The 15,000-nt window shown below is 45.6% G+C and overlaps 1 protein-coding gene across 8 annotated transcripts in view; it reads left to right on the top strand.

Annotated features, from left to right (window-relative positions):
* The window catches only part of wdfy3 (WD repeat and FYVE domain containing 3), a gene marked incomplete at its 3' end in the record, with an annotated part of 112,883 nt that overhangs the window by 77,147 nt on the left and 20,736 nt on the right, over positions 1–15,000 (top strand). For all 8 annotated transcript variants that reach the window (XM_032517170.1, XM_032517171.1, XM_032517173.1 and 5 more), the window contains 6 exon segments: positions 1,123–1,257; positions 2,316–2,495; positions 3,132–3,365; positions 3,499–3,598; positions 4,505–4,665; positions 14,137–14,366. In XM_032517170.1, the coding sequence (XP_032373061.1) occupies positions 1,123–1,257; positions 2,316–2,495; positions 3,132–3,365; positions 3,499–3,598; positions 4,505–4,665; positions 14,137–14,366 (1,040 nt within the window).

The raw sequence follows: 15,000 nt of genomic DNA, 5'->3' as shown, positions 1-15,000 counted from the left end.
TTTTCTTTGTTTTTTTCCTTTTTTTTTTTTTTTTTTTTATTTTTTTTGTTTTTTTTTTTTTTTATTTATTAATTTTTTATTATTTTTATTTTGTTTTCTTTTATTTTTTTTTTTTTTTTTTTTATTTTTTTCTTTGATTTTTGTTTTTTTTTTTTTTTTTTTTTTTTGTTTTTGTATTTTTTTTTTCATGTGTAATATTTCAATCTCTGTGTACTAAAAAGGCACATACAGTATGTTCTTGTATGGCAATATACATTTTCCTTTTTTGCCAAATTAATGAAAAGCATGTTGAAATCAATAATGTCTTCCATCTTTCTGTATCAAAATCTCACCTAGCTTTCCTCAGAGATGGTCCCAATAATGTGCTTAAAGTCAACTTCAGTTTGTGCATGATTACCTGATATTATTATGTTTTATAACACTGTGTCCTACATTGTGGATAATGAAAGTATATATATATCATATGCTGAAGTATATTTCTAGAGTGTTAAAGATTAAAGAACAACAAGAACCATACAGAACCAAATACCATGACCCTAAAACCGTGATATGAACCGAACCGTGGGTTTTGTGGACTGTGCCACTCCTAAATGTTGTACACTAAAATCGGTACATATGAAATTGAAGAACAGACTTAACCTTGACCTTGAACCTAATTTCTGTCTTCTTTAAATTTAACTTGATTTTGTTTTTAATAATTCTACTGTGGGTATGATGCAGTGAAAAATGGGGACCTTGCTACATTAGACGCAAATAATGTAATTTGCATACGTTTAGTAAACCTATAAGTCAAATGTACCAGCATAATGGTCTCTGACAGCTTAGCAGCCATCAGAGTCTGACTGTATGTTGAGGGTAATATATGTTTGCAGCTCCTGTTAAGCTACCCACTTTTATCCTGCATGATTAACCACAAATCAGAAGAAAAAGCGTGTAACCACATGAAAACTTCAATTCTTGATGCCAAATATACACATATTATACATTATCAGTTTTCAGATGGAAAAAACACACGCAGCTTTTTCAAACGTGCATCTCTGACAGTAACAATATATAATAACACCTTAAGTGTTGGGTTTATTTGACTGTATATTACCCCAGTGTGTGTGTTTTTCCTCTCAGTTTGACCTGGACTCTCTCTGGACGTTCATCTTTGGTGTACCGGCGTCCAGTGGGACAGTAGTGGCCTCCATCCACAATGTGTACACAGAGGCGGCCTTCCTGCTGCTGGCCATGCTGCGGAGCATGCTCAACCTGGTGAGAACCATCCTTCAGCCTACAGTATGGGGAAAAAACTTTGGGATGTCAGAAGTTCTTTTTGAATCTTATCGTTATTGTCTTTTTCAAGAAGAGCATAATTAGCAAGGCAAATGCTCAGATCTAATTTAACATGACCTATAAAATGAATAGAAATGAAAGAAAACCAATTCCAACAGCTGATAGAAAATACATAAAAATGCTGTTTCATTTCCTGAGTAAATAACGCTCTCAGAATCAATAAGGATCAAATTCCAATGTAATAGTTCAGGCTTAAGAGATACCTCTTTACCCATAATGTGACTAATTAAATCACACATTTTTCCCAAAAGCAGATTACTTATGAACACTCTCAAACAGAGAGCGTATGTGAGCGGTTCTTTATGTAGGATTTGGATTTTTAAAAGGTGTCTTTTTAAGCTCATTTAATCCAACAAAAGTGACTCGCTGTTTATATCCACACACCCGGGAGTTTCTAGGTGAATCTCTGTGCTCGCTGCTGGTTGCTGAAAAGCTTCACTCGACCTCCTGCAAACTAAGCGCCTCACAGTTTTCCCATCCATCATTTGTCATCTGTGCAAACCGTATTGAAGCTTTCAAGTTTCCAAGATAAATGCAACGCAATTGAATGTTGACATGATTGCTTATAAAGTAAACGCAAAGTGACTAAAAAATCTGGTTCATTCCACGGTTTAATTAAATCCCAATAGGAATGTACGGACATGAGAAGAAAATGTTTCAAATTTTCGGAATCAGTCAGAGGCTGAGCTTTCACACAAACACCTCTGAGAATTAGCTCTGTATCAAACCTCATTTTTTTGTTAGTACAGTCCAAAAGTACTGAACGCTGACATCCAATGGTTGTTCCGATTTGCATTCAAGTCTCCTTTTTCTTCGATCAGCTAGCTCTCGATTTGAATCTGCTTCTTCCAATAGACTGAACATGATTCTGGGAAAGTTATTTCACACTTTTCCTTTTTATTGGGGGTATTGTAGAATTTGGACCCGACTTCTGACGAGTCAGTGCTTGATTTGTTTTCTTGTGTATCTCTTTTCAGCCGTGGCAGTCAGAGGAGGAAGGCTCCTGGCTGAGGGAGTACCCGGTCACCCTCATGCAGTTCTTTAGGTATCTTTACCACAACGTGCCCGACCTGGCACCGATGTGGCACAGTGCTGAGTTCCTCTGTGCACTGGCAGCATCTGTCTTCCCTTTCAACATCAGGCCCTACTCTGAGATGGTATGGCTTTTTTTCTTCTTCTTCAAAGCAATGTGAAATCTGTGACCTTTACTTGTGATAAGAAGGAGATGAAGCACTTTAACTTCTTCCACACAAGTCTTTTGTCTCAACACTATAAATTCAAGTGATTAAAAGATGTTTTTTTCTGAGGGAATTGGTCTGAAATTGGGTTTAAAAGCAAAAAAGTCTAATCAGCAGAGCAAGTAATCACACATATTGATCAGAAATCCTATGAACCTGCTGCAGCTATATTGTGATTCTCTCTTAGGGGCAATACAAATCTTAACTTATTACCCCTTTGAAACCATTGGCACTGTAATCTTGACTACTGCAGTTTGAAGAACAAAATACAAAACTCTACAGTTTTTCCTCAGAGTAAATCTTTGTTTTCAGACCGTTTTACTTAATAAGATAATGGCTTGTTGCTAAAATTAAAATTCCAGGAGCCCCAAAAAAACCCAGAGGCACAAACATGTAACATACAAGGCTGCACTGTAGGATTTAAAAATCAGTTAAGAAATGTTTGTACGGTTCTCTGTAATAAAATGTCATTATTTGATTTTAATAGATCTTTAAAAAAAAAAAAAATTAACACTATTGATTAATTGTCTCACTCCATCCATCCATCTGTTCCAGGTCAGTGATCTAGATGACGAGGCGGGGTCTCCCACCGAGGAATTCAAGGGCTTCGCTGGGGACTCGGGTATGAACCGCAGCCAGTCTGAATACTGTAACGTGGGTTCCAAGACGTCCCTGACCAACCACCCAGCCAAAAAGTACGTCTTTGACTTCATGAGGGTCCTGATCATGGACAACCTCTGCATGACCCCGGCCAGTAAGCAGACACCCATCATTGACCTGCTGCTGGAGGTGAGGATATAACCAGGCTGGGGAGTGTCATCTGATATCTTGATTTTAAGAGCAAACCCATGAACTTGGTTTCCCATCATAACATCATCTCTTAATAAATAATGGTCCTAAATACGTGTTTTTTTGGTACTAGGCCTCCCCGGACCGCTCCACTAGAACTCAGCAGAAGGAGTTTCAGTCCAACATCCTGGATGGCGTCATGGAGCATCTTCTGGCCGCTGATGTCCTTCTAGGTAAGAACAAAGTCCTCAACCCCTCACACAGAGGGAACTAGCCAGTCTCAGATTTGTCATTTACCTGCCACACCTTCCAACTCCAGTAATCTATAGTTTTAGGATAAAAAAAACCTTTAATAATTTCCTCATGCATCTTACTGATTGTCTCATCTTACCTCAATGGTTGCCAAAACCTGCCTGTTTGTACCTGCCATAGAGAAGACAAACCCGCCACTTCATTTAATGGTATATGGCCAGGGGCTATTAGCCATAATAGCTGATGATTAGGCAGAAAAAGGCCTGGATGAGCATGCTGCAGCAGGACATCTTGGACCGATTTCATAGTTGGCTCTGTGAGATGCTCTGATGGCTGCATAATGAGTCAGCAAATCACAGTCAGAAGCCCAGATAACTGCAAGCATCTTCAGCTTTCTACATGGCTGCTTGTGTAATATTTAGTCTGTAGTCTTGTTTTTTCTTTTTTCAAATATACATTATAAAACAATAGACAAAATGTATATTTAATATGGTTTTGTCTTTTGAACAGATGTCCTCTTACCCCTACATGTATCTGAGCTGGTTATTACTTTTTCATCTTGTTTTGCAGTGCATAAAATAAGGGTGTAAGGTCAAAGATATAATCCATTACAAGTTCAGCACATGTTACTGAGAGCCCGCTATGTTGTTTAATCTGGAAGGTATTGACATAAGACTATCCTTATAGGAGAATATTATTCCTACAATTCTCCAAATACTATACTGTCTGTTCTGTGAACCCCCCCCCCAAAAAAAATTGTTTACTTTGTTCAGTAATGTGATTCTACTGTAAGATGAAAAATCCTTCAGTATCACATTGCAGGTATATGCACCAAAGGAGAAATTGCAAACAGCAGCTAATCGCCTCTCTTGCTCCTCTCCATTCAGGTGAAGATGCCTCTCTGCCCCTCAGCAGTGGAGGCAGTTATCAGATTCTGGTCAATAACGTCTTCTACTTCAGCCAGCGGGTGGTGGACAAGCTATGGCAGGGCATGTTCAACAAGGACTCCAAGCTGGTGGTGGACTTCATCGTGCAGCTCATAGGACAGGTACAAACTAAACCGCTGTCCAAAATAGACATATTAAGCCAAATGGTTAAAGAATTGATATGCATCTGTTTGTTTGTTTTTAAATGAAGGAATGTTTTTATTTCACCGACAAAGACATCAAGGCACTGGAGAAGTATTTATCTAATTGCATCTTAAAATAGTACTGCGTTGTGTTAAGGCAGTTGGACAACAGACATTTCCGTCTGGAATGTCGTGATTACAACCTCTGTTCACTCAAGTTATCAAATTCAGAAAGTCAATTGAAGTCAGTATTAGTGAAAGTTAGCGAGTTATCGTAGATTGCAGGCTGTAAATGCATTGTTTAGTTAGATGTATGGTCAAGCCGGGCTGAAAACAAAACTAATAATAAAGGGATAAATAAAGGAATGTTCAGAAAGGTTTAATAAAGAGTAACTGAATGCCCTCTGATAATCCCGTCTTTGCTGACCTTCAGTCGTTTTACTTTTCAGCGTAGTACAATGTGTGTAGTCCTGTACCCGGTGACAGTGCTGTTGTTTGTGGCTACAGAGAGGGCAGCAGAAAAATGTTTTTTACCCGGGTGTTAAACTACTCTATGAGCTGAAGGGCTACTGAAATTGAACTGAAGCTCCTTGCGTCTCTCTAAGGCAGTTTTGGTTTTCACTCCTGTGCCTGCAGAATGTTGCTGGAGGCATAAAGAAGTCAGGCTACATTTACAAAAGAACGGATGTTTAGCTATTTGCCAAAGTCAAAGAATAGTAGACAAACTTATCACACCCATCGTAATGAATCAGGCGGTGTCTGAGTGCTACCTGCACTCGACAGAGAAATATAACAGTCCGTCTATGAGTCTTGATCCAGATAATGTAACCAGTGAACATCCTCTGGATGAAATTAGATAAGCAGCATCCATCTAGCTGCGTGCCTCAATTACTCATTTTAGACCCGTGAAGGCACAAAAATTAGATGAAGCTTAGTCCATTTAGACCCTGACTGACTGACAGGTGTCTGTCTGTGTGTCTTTATGCATGTGATTTTTTTCTTCTAAATATTTACTGTTTGTACATTTCTGTTTTGGGTTAGTCATTCTTTCACTAATTGACTGCATTTTCATAAATAAATTATCAGTTATGTTTGAACTCCCCCAGTAAATTAGTGTGTATATATATATAAAACGATAAAATACGTATCTTTTGCTCCCTTGTGCCTTGCACAGGCCTCTATTACATCCACAGTTACTGTGTATAACATTTGCCTGACCATAGATCTGCTCCCAACTTAGCTTTTTTCTTCAGCCAACGTTGGTGAAGCAGGTGCCCTGAATCTTAGAGGGCTACGCCTATACTCATAGAATCTGGAGTTAAGTAACTATCGTTTTTGTATAGGCTACGCCCTCTAAGAGCTGTTGCTATTGGGTCATGGGCAAAGCTGATGTAGTCAACGCCACCTGCAACACAGGGTCCACAAGCAGAAGATAGACTATTTGCTCTTGGATTAAAACAGTTCAGTAAACCAAATAATATATTATTTTATAAAAACCTGTTATGATTATTCATTGGCCCAATACTGATTGTAAGGCCCATGTCTGATCATGATTAATAACTTCAGAACACTCACATTCCTCACAGTCAAATGCAGGAGGGATGGGGACAGCAGCAAACCCAATCCTGACAGCGCATCATCTGCCGTCAAGTGCGGGTAAAACTGCGTGAGACATGGAGAACTCAGACACACCACGCAGATAAAAAACGGATTAACAGGCACGGAGATGCCCAGGAAGTCGCTGCTTAAACGTTGGCCACCGTCATGCCTCTGAGGAGGGCCGTGGACGCTGACAGCGCTCCAGTTGAGTGTGCCCGAAAGTCCCTCCACGCTATAGGCCTGGTTAATGGCTTCACACAGTCAGTAAGACTGACGCTACTTTGCAAGAGCCACACCCTGTGAGCGTTCTCTGTAGTGAACAAACCGCTGCTGTGTTCGTCTGATGTCTGCCGTATGTAAAACATACGGGAATAATATGCGCACCGGGCAAGTCGGTGAGACGCCTCCTCCACGTCGTTAAGAGGCGGAGGGAGAACTTCCTCACCCAGAAGGGTTGTTAAAACTATTGATGTAGATGATTGATTTGGCTGTAAAGTGGCCGCGCTCCCGTCCCCTCTAATGGAGAGGCAAGGCTAGCATAAATCACTCACCCTCTTAGCCGACGCCAAGGCGAGGAGAAGCGCTGTTTTCAGTGACAGCATCCTGAGGAAGGCTTGTGCCAGAGGCTCGAAAGGAGGATTATCCCGAGCTCGGAGCACCAGGGCTAAAACACATTGAGGTGTGAGAGAACGCACAGTAGGTTTCTAATGTATGACCCCCTTCAAAAAAAAGTTTCACCAGGGGGTGTGCAAAAACTGGCCTCTCTCCATAGTCTTTGTGGCAGCTAAATAGGCTTTAACTGTAGACCGAGTCAAATCATTATCCACCTTACTTTGGTAAGTTAACACGAGGGGCAGAGGACACAATGTGGGCTCTGCCCCTCGTGTAGAGCCCACATTTCAGCACCATGGACAGCTCCAGGCAGTTTATGTGGGGGGGAAAAAGGGGAAAACTGGCCAATGACAGTTTGGCTATCCAGCTAGCAATCATGCTTGCAAAGCGGTATTCAGTGCTGCGGTCACCTAGGCGGTCTTCCGTCGGCTGAAAAAGGGGCCGTAGTGCTAGGAAGCAGGATGGAGGCCAGGCTCTGCCGCCGTGGCTGGACCGGCATCCATCTCACAGGAGAGGGGAATGCTACTCGGCTTTCACACAGGTCGCGAGCAAAAACCTAGCGGTGGGCAGGGAGCCCGCCCGCTGCAAAGGAGAAGACGGGAGAAAGTCGCAGTGTGGTGCCCCCCTTCTGGAATGGAAACAGTCGCCATGGCGGGGACCCCATAATCCACCGCTGTTACAAGTTCCAGTTTTCCCAACAGGGAGGAGGGAGAGCCGACAAGGGAACCGTATTCGGGGGATTGAGTCAGCGGACTTGTGCCTGCCGAAGAAATACCCTCCCCGGCTGTCTGGGTGTTGATGCTGGTGGTATTCGTACCTTAACCGACTGCCCGATCAGCTGCCATCGTCTGCTGCTTCTCTGTTTCTCTGGCAGTGAGCGGCGCAGAAATGCCAGCGGCCGACAGGGTGCTAGCCTTGCGAAAGGGGTCAAGGGACACCTCGCAGCTCGGGTGGAGGGGCGGTCCGTGGCCGGTACGCGGTGGTCGCCCCTGTTCTTAGAAAGTCTTCAAACTGCTTGCTGAAGAAAAAATAGGGGGGGGCGGCCTCTAGCTCACCCAGTAGGAGCGTTCGTCCCTTGGGCTGGGTCCTTTGCATCGGCCCGGGTTCGGGTCCGACCTGCTGCCCTTTTCTGCGTGTCATCCCCTATTTCTCTCTCCATTTCATGTCTATCCACTGTCAGAAATAAAAGGAAAAGCCCCAAAAACGTATCTTAAAAAAGAATAATAGGGAGCAGATCTATGGTCACGCAACTGTGATATACAGTAACTGCGGCCCGTGCAGGGCACAAGGGCGCGCAAGAAATCTTCCCGACTGCGTATACACAAAGGGGTTTAGATGGCGAAGCCTATACGAAATAGAACATGAGTTCAGGGACTTCCAAAGAGATATTCAATTAAAATATTGTGTGTGGACTTTGTATTCTATTTGCTTCTGTACACAATACTGTGCAAGTGAGAAGATTAAAAGATTATGCTCTGAAATTAGTCTTTCAATCCATAATGCGCCTTTGTGGAAATATCCTAATGTGATTAGTGATTCAGATGATCAGAGAACATAAGCTGAGGCATTCAGAAGGAATTAGCATGAATTGCAGATATGTATATGTATTTTATAAAAGAATACGTTGCATTGTTGTATTCAGACTTTTCACAATGTGGCCTTGAAACTCTTCTTCACTGTTGTCTTTTCATCTATATATCTTGTTTTTGTTGTTGCCAAAACTTAATATCAAGGAAAATTCAAGTAGTCAGTGCATTATGTGTCAGACCCGGCTGGCAGAATAACCCAAACGCAGACAAGGAGAAGGTCAATGAGAGTTTATGATACTATCCGTGCACCCTGATGACCACCAAGTGAACAGAGGGAAATGCTGTGACGGCAGGTGTGGAAGACAATCCGGGTGAAGAGTGTTGACGGTCTAGCAGGGGAATGAGAAGACTACCGACCGACAGGGACTGGATGTCAGGTCATGGTAAAAGAGCGGTGGTGATGATGATGAGACACAGGTGGGTGCTGGTGATTAGGCTGAGCAGGAACAGGTGATGGTGATTAGGCTGAACAGGAAACATGTGTAGTGTAGGGGCCACACCTCCCAGGTTGCATAGCAACAGGAACATGATGCACAGACACAACAAACAGGATCAGAGCGGGGGATGCCTGACAGTACCCCCCCTCCGACGACCGCCTCCAGGCGGACCACCCGGAGCACCGGGCTGGCGACGGTAAAAGTCCCGTAGCAGACCATCATCCAGAATCTGGCGACGAGGTATCCAGCTCCGCTCCTCCGGTCCGTACCCCTCCCAATCCACCAGGTACTGAAACCCACGACCCCGCCGACGGGAGTCCATGATGCGATTGACGGTGTAAACGGGACCCCCATCGATCACACGCGGAGGTGGAGGACGAGCTGGAGGGGGCAACAGGGGGCTAAGCAGAACAGGTTTCAGCCGAGAAACATGGAAAGTAGGATTTACCGGAAAGCGAGGCGTTCAACCGGACCACCGCAGGATTAATCAGGCGTTCCACAGTGAACGGCCCAATGAACCGGGGTGACAACTTCCGAGATTCAGTCCGCAGGGGCAAGTCCCGAGTTGACAGCCACACCCGGTCCCCAACAGAGTACCGTGGGGCCGGAACGCGGTGGCGATTGGCCTGGGTTTGGTATTGACCAGAAACCCTCAGCAACGCAGTCCGAGCACGGTGCCATGTCCTGTGGCAGCGGCGGATATGAGCCTGAACAGACGGCACCGCCAGATCCTTCTCCTGAGACGGAAACAAAGGGGGTTGATATCCATATACGCATTGAAAAGGAGACATACCAGTAGCGGACGTAGGGAGCGTGTTGTGAGCATATTCCACCCAAGGAAGCTGAGATGCCCAGGAGCTGTGGTTCGCGGACACCAGGCAACGCAGTGTGGTCTCCATCTTCTGGTTAGCCCTTTCAGCTTGGCCATTGGTTTGAGGATGAAACCCAGATGACAGGCTGACGGTGGCGCCGATGGCAGAGCAAAATGCCTTCCAGACCGCCGAAGTGAATTGGGGACCACGGTCCGAGACAATGTCGCAAGGCAGACCATGAACACGGAAAACCTCCCTCACCAGAATCATGGCCGTCTCCTTGGCAGAGGGAAGTTTAGGCAGAGGCAGGTAATGGGTGAATTTACTGAATCTGTCAACAACAGTGAGAATCACAGTGTTACCTTCAGAAGGAGGCAAACCGGTAACAAAGTCCAGCGCCAGGTGCGACCAAGGGCGACGAGGAATGGGCAGTGGCCGCAGAAGACCCGCAGCAGGGCGATTGGATCCCTTGTTCTGGCACAAACAGGACTGCAGAAACAAAAACACGAGCATCCTCACCCATGGCAGGCCACCAGAAACGCCGCCGGAGCATGGCCATATGCGCGCCACGCCAGGATGACATGAGGTCTTGCAGAATGTGCCCAACAGAAGTACATTAGAGCGGACATTCTCAGGGCGAAAAGTCACCCCGGAGGTCCGTTACCTGGGTCTGGTTGTTTGCAGAGCGGCCAATACTTCCTCCTCAACCCTCCAAAGGACAGCGCCGATGACCTTGTCCCGAGGCAAGATGACTTCACCTCCACTTCCTTCTCCTCCAGCACGGAATACATGCGGGACAAGGCATCAGGCTTGCCATTCCGAGAACCGGCCTGAAGTAGGAAAAGTTAAAACGTCCAAAGAACAGTGCCCATCGGGCCTGCCGGGGTTGAGTCGTGGCCGACCTGACATTTTCCAGGTTCTTGTGGTCGGTCCGACCACAAAATGGTTGAGAGGCACCCCAACCAATGTCGCCATTCCTCCAATGCGAGCTTCACGGCCAAACTCGCGATTTCCCACGTCGTAGTTCCTCTCCGCAGGGGACAGACGACGAGACAAAAAGCGCAGGGATGGAGCTTCCCTCCTTAGCCGAACGTTGGACAAGATAGCACCAACCCCGACGTCCGAAGCATCCCCCTCACCACAACTGACGGGACACGTCCGGTTGAGTGGAATCGGTGCCGAGGTGAAACACCCTTCAACTCCAGAAAGGCGTCCTCCAGCAATACTCCACAGAATCCTTGGGACTTGAGGTCAAGGCGTTCAGAGGGGCGGCCACCCGACTGTAATCCCGTATGAAACGGCGTAGAAGTTGGCAAATCCGAGGAAACGCTGAAGCTGTTCCTGGTCTCCGCGTAGGCACTCCAACACTCCACGTACCTTCTCCGATCCATCTGGCTTGACCCTCAGACACGATGTACCCCAGGAAGAGGTGGTGCGAGCGTTGAAGGCACATTTCTCCGCCTTAACAAAGAGTCGATCCTCCAACAGTCTCTGGAGCACCTGGGAACATGTTGTTTGTGCTCCGAAACATCCGTGAATAGATAAGGATATCGTCCAAGTAGACAAACACAAACTGCCCCACCATGTCCCTGAGGACATCGTTGATAAGGCACTGAAACACAGCAGGCGCGTTAGTTAGTCCAAACGGCATGACCAGGTATTCAAAGTGACCCATAGGAGTGTTGAAGCAGTCAGCCACTCATCACCCTCCCTGATCCGTACCAGGTGATACGCGTTCCGAAGGTCACCTTAGTAAAAATCACAGAGCCTTGCAGAATCAAAAGCAAATCCATTAAGGGCAGAGGATACTTATTTTTAACGGTTATGTCATTAAGCCCACGATTCAATGCAGGGTCTCAGAGATCCACCTCCTTACCCACAAAGAAGAATCCGGCTCCCAGAGGCGAGGAAGTGGACGGATTATTCCAGCATCCAAGGAGTCCTTAATGTAGGTTTCCATAGCCTCCCGTCAGTCTCGAGATGTTGTACAGTCGTCCCTTTGGGTAAGAGTGTTCTTCAGCAGTTCAATGGCCATCATAAGGTCGTGTGGAGGCAAGGATAATGCTCGTTCCTTACTGAAGACATCTCCCACGACATGATATTCCTGTGGTACTTGTGATAGATCAGGCGGCTCAGGCTGCAACCTCTGGGGAGAAACAGACTGAGAAACAGCAGATTTCAGACAATTAGCATGACACCACGTGCTCCAACTAACTATCTTGCTATTACCCCAGTCAATAGCGGGATTATGCCTTATCAGCCACGGAAAACCCAGGACTAAAGGTATGAGAGGAGAAGGCATAACGTAGAAGGAGATCTCCTCCGAGTGATTACCAGACAGTAACATCTGAACAGGTTCAGTCCTGGCAGTGATGCGGTTAATCAGTCTTCCATCCAAAGTGGTAGCTTCCATGACCTTGGGTAATGCTACCTTAGAAAGTCCCAGCTGATCCACTAAACCGGAATCCATAAACCAATCATCCGCTCCAGAGTCAATAAGCGCCTGTACCTCAATAGGTTGTCCTTTAAAAATCATCGTGGCGTGAAAAGGTGCTCGAAGGTGAGGGTGGGGAGAACTAGAAGTGTGACTCGCCAGAATACTCCCCACATCTAGCGAGCCTGATAGTTTCCCGACCGCAGAGGACAGGATGCCAGGTAATGGTTCGGTTGTCCGCAGTACAGACAGCTATCAGACTCCTTTCTCCGACGCCGCTCCTGCTCAGACAACCGCTGACGACCCATCTGCATAGGTTCGGATTCCGAGAAAACCTCCTCTCTCCTTCGGCGAGGTGTAGGTGACAGATTGGGTATCCTCTGTCGCCTCTCTCTCCCACGCTCCAGACGACGATTATCCACCCGAACAGATAAGGAAATCAAGTCCTCCAACCCTGCTGATTCGGTAAGAAATGAGTTCGTCCTTCATCTGCTCACACAGTCCTTTGTTATAGCCGCCTCCAACGATTCATCATTCCAGCGGCTCTCCACTCCCAGCGTACGGAACTCACAAACGTACCGCGACACGCGCGCTCCCTGTTGCAGCGAAGAGAGGCGTCTCGCGCATCCTTGCCACGAACCGGCAGGTCAAATAATGTCCTTAGGGCCGTAAAGCTGAATAAGAAAATGCATCCCTTCGCCGCGCTCTCCCACACAGCTGTAGCCCATTCCAAAGCCTTGCCTCCTAATATCCCGTCACAAACGCTATTTTAGCTCGTTCGGTAGCGTAGGATCGGGGCTGTTGCTCAAACACAGTCCACATGGCATTAAAAATGAACGACACTTCCACACTGCCTTCATATCTCTCCGGTGTGGGGACCCACGGCTCACGAACAGAGCAATAGCAGGTCTTACCGTAACCCTCCGGTAGAGACATGGGTGCAGGCGAAGCGGACAACTGGCGAGCTGGTTCTGGAGACCAGAAATGTTTGTAGTCAGTGACTGGAGCGTGTTCATTCCCTGGAGCGCGGCGCCATGTTGACCCAACAAAGCGCCCTGGTGTGAAACTGCCAGCTTCACCGTCTCCAAGTCTGCTGGGTTCATAGTATGGTCGGATCGTCTGTCAGACCCGTGGCAGAATAACCCAAACGCAGACAGAGAAGGTCAATGAGATTTATTGATATAATCCGTGCACCTGATGACCAACCAAGGTGAAACAGAGGGAAATGCTGTGACGGCAGGTGAGTGAAGACAATCCGGGGTGAGAGTGTTGACGGTCCGTAGCAGGGGAATGAGAAGACTACGATCCGACAGGACTGGATGTCAGGTCATGGTATAGCTGGTGGTGATGATGATGAGACACAGGTGGGTGCTGGTGATTAGGCTGAGCAGGAAGATGGTGATTAGGCTGAACAGAACAGTGATGAGTGTAGGAGGCCACACCTCCCCAGGTTGCATAGCACAGGCAACAGATGATGGCAACAGACAGACAACAAACAGGATCAGAGCGGGGGATGCCTGACATTATGCTTTGTGACCTCCAACAGTTTAAAAGACTTAAAAAACGTATTACTTATTAATTAAACTTAAATAAAGAAATAGTAGAACATTGACTTCAAGCACAACTTTACAAATAGCTGTTTAATTTACGTGTTTGCTTCCTTGAATTTACATCAAATTTTATTAGAAATAAGAATTTTATTTTTACAAATATGTTCCAGTAAAGTCCTTAAACACTTCTCTTCTCAGACATTGAAACAACAACACCGGAATAACAAAGCTACACACAACCCTCTAACGACTTAACCCAGTTCAGCTCAAACAAATCTTCTTTCTGCTTAAATATTTCTACAGCAGCTTTCTCCATACCCAGATCACAGCTGTTTTACAGCTAAAGAACCAACATTTTATTTTCCCTCTAACCTCCTCCGTCGCCCGTTTGTTTTCCTCCCTTTTCCTCTCCTCTAGTCTAAGAGGCGTTCCCAGGGCCTTTCCCTCGACACCATCTACCACTGTCTGAACCGGACGGTGCTCTACCAGCTCTGTCGACCGCACAAGACGGTAGCCCAGCAGGTGGCCCTGCTGGACGCCCTGCGGGTCCTGACCGTCAACCGCAACCTGGTGCTCGGGCCGGGCAACCACGACCAGGACTTTGTGGCCTGCCTGGCTCACTGCTTTATCTGCCTGCACAGTGGGAGGTAAGTAGTGAATCCTCGTCGTAAAAAAGTCTTAAGAGAGTTTAAATCTGTATCTGTGTATATCTGCATCAGTGTTTGTGTCCAAACCGGCAGTGACAGAGGCCGCCCACCTGGAGCCCGGATCTGTCCGAGGTTTCTGCCTGAAAGGAAGTTTTTCCTTGCCGCTCTTGCACCAAATGCTTACACGTGGAAATTTGTTGGGCCTTTGTAAATTATAGAGAGTGGTCTAGACTTACTCTATCTGTAAAGTGTCTTGAATTAACTCTGGTTACAGTATGATTTTATACTTTAAATAAAATGTAAATTAGTTAGCAGTTATTTAGCGTTTCAACATTTTGCAGGAATTAAGCAATTAATGAATCTTACAATGACTTTGTCCTTGTTTGCTTTGATGAACATAAATCTGTCCAAGTTAGACTTGTAATAATTTTAAAATAATTGTCTTGTCTATTTTAATATAATCAAGCAATTCATTGTTAACATTAAAGCGTGTGTCTGGTGATTGTTTATTATGTTTAGATATGCCAAATAGTAATCATATAAGTCATTATTGGTCGGACTATGTATTATTTAAATTGTTAGCTGTTGGCACTTGAACTTGACCCTATACACGTTCATAACAACAAAAATGACG

Source organism: Etheostoma spectabile, chromosome 5 (assembly GCF_008692095.1).
Source record: "Etheostoma spectabile isolate EspeVRDwgs_2016 chromosome 5, UIUC_Espe_1.0, whole genome shotgun sequence".
NCBI lineage: Eukaryota > Metazoa > Chordata > Actinopteri > Perciformes > Percidae > Etheostoma > Etheostoma spectabile.
This window is presented reverse-complemented; position numbering and strand designations above follow the sequence as displayed.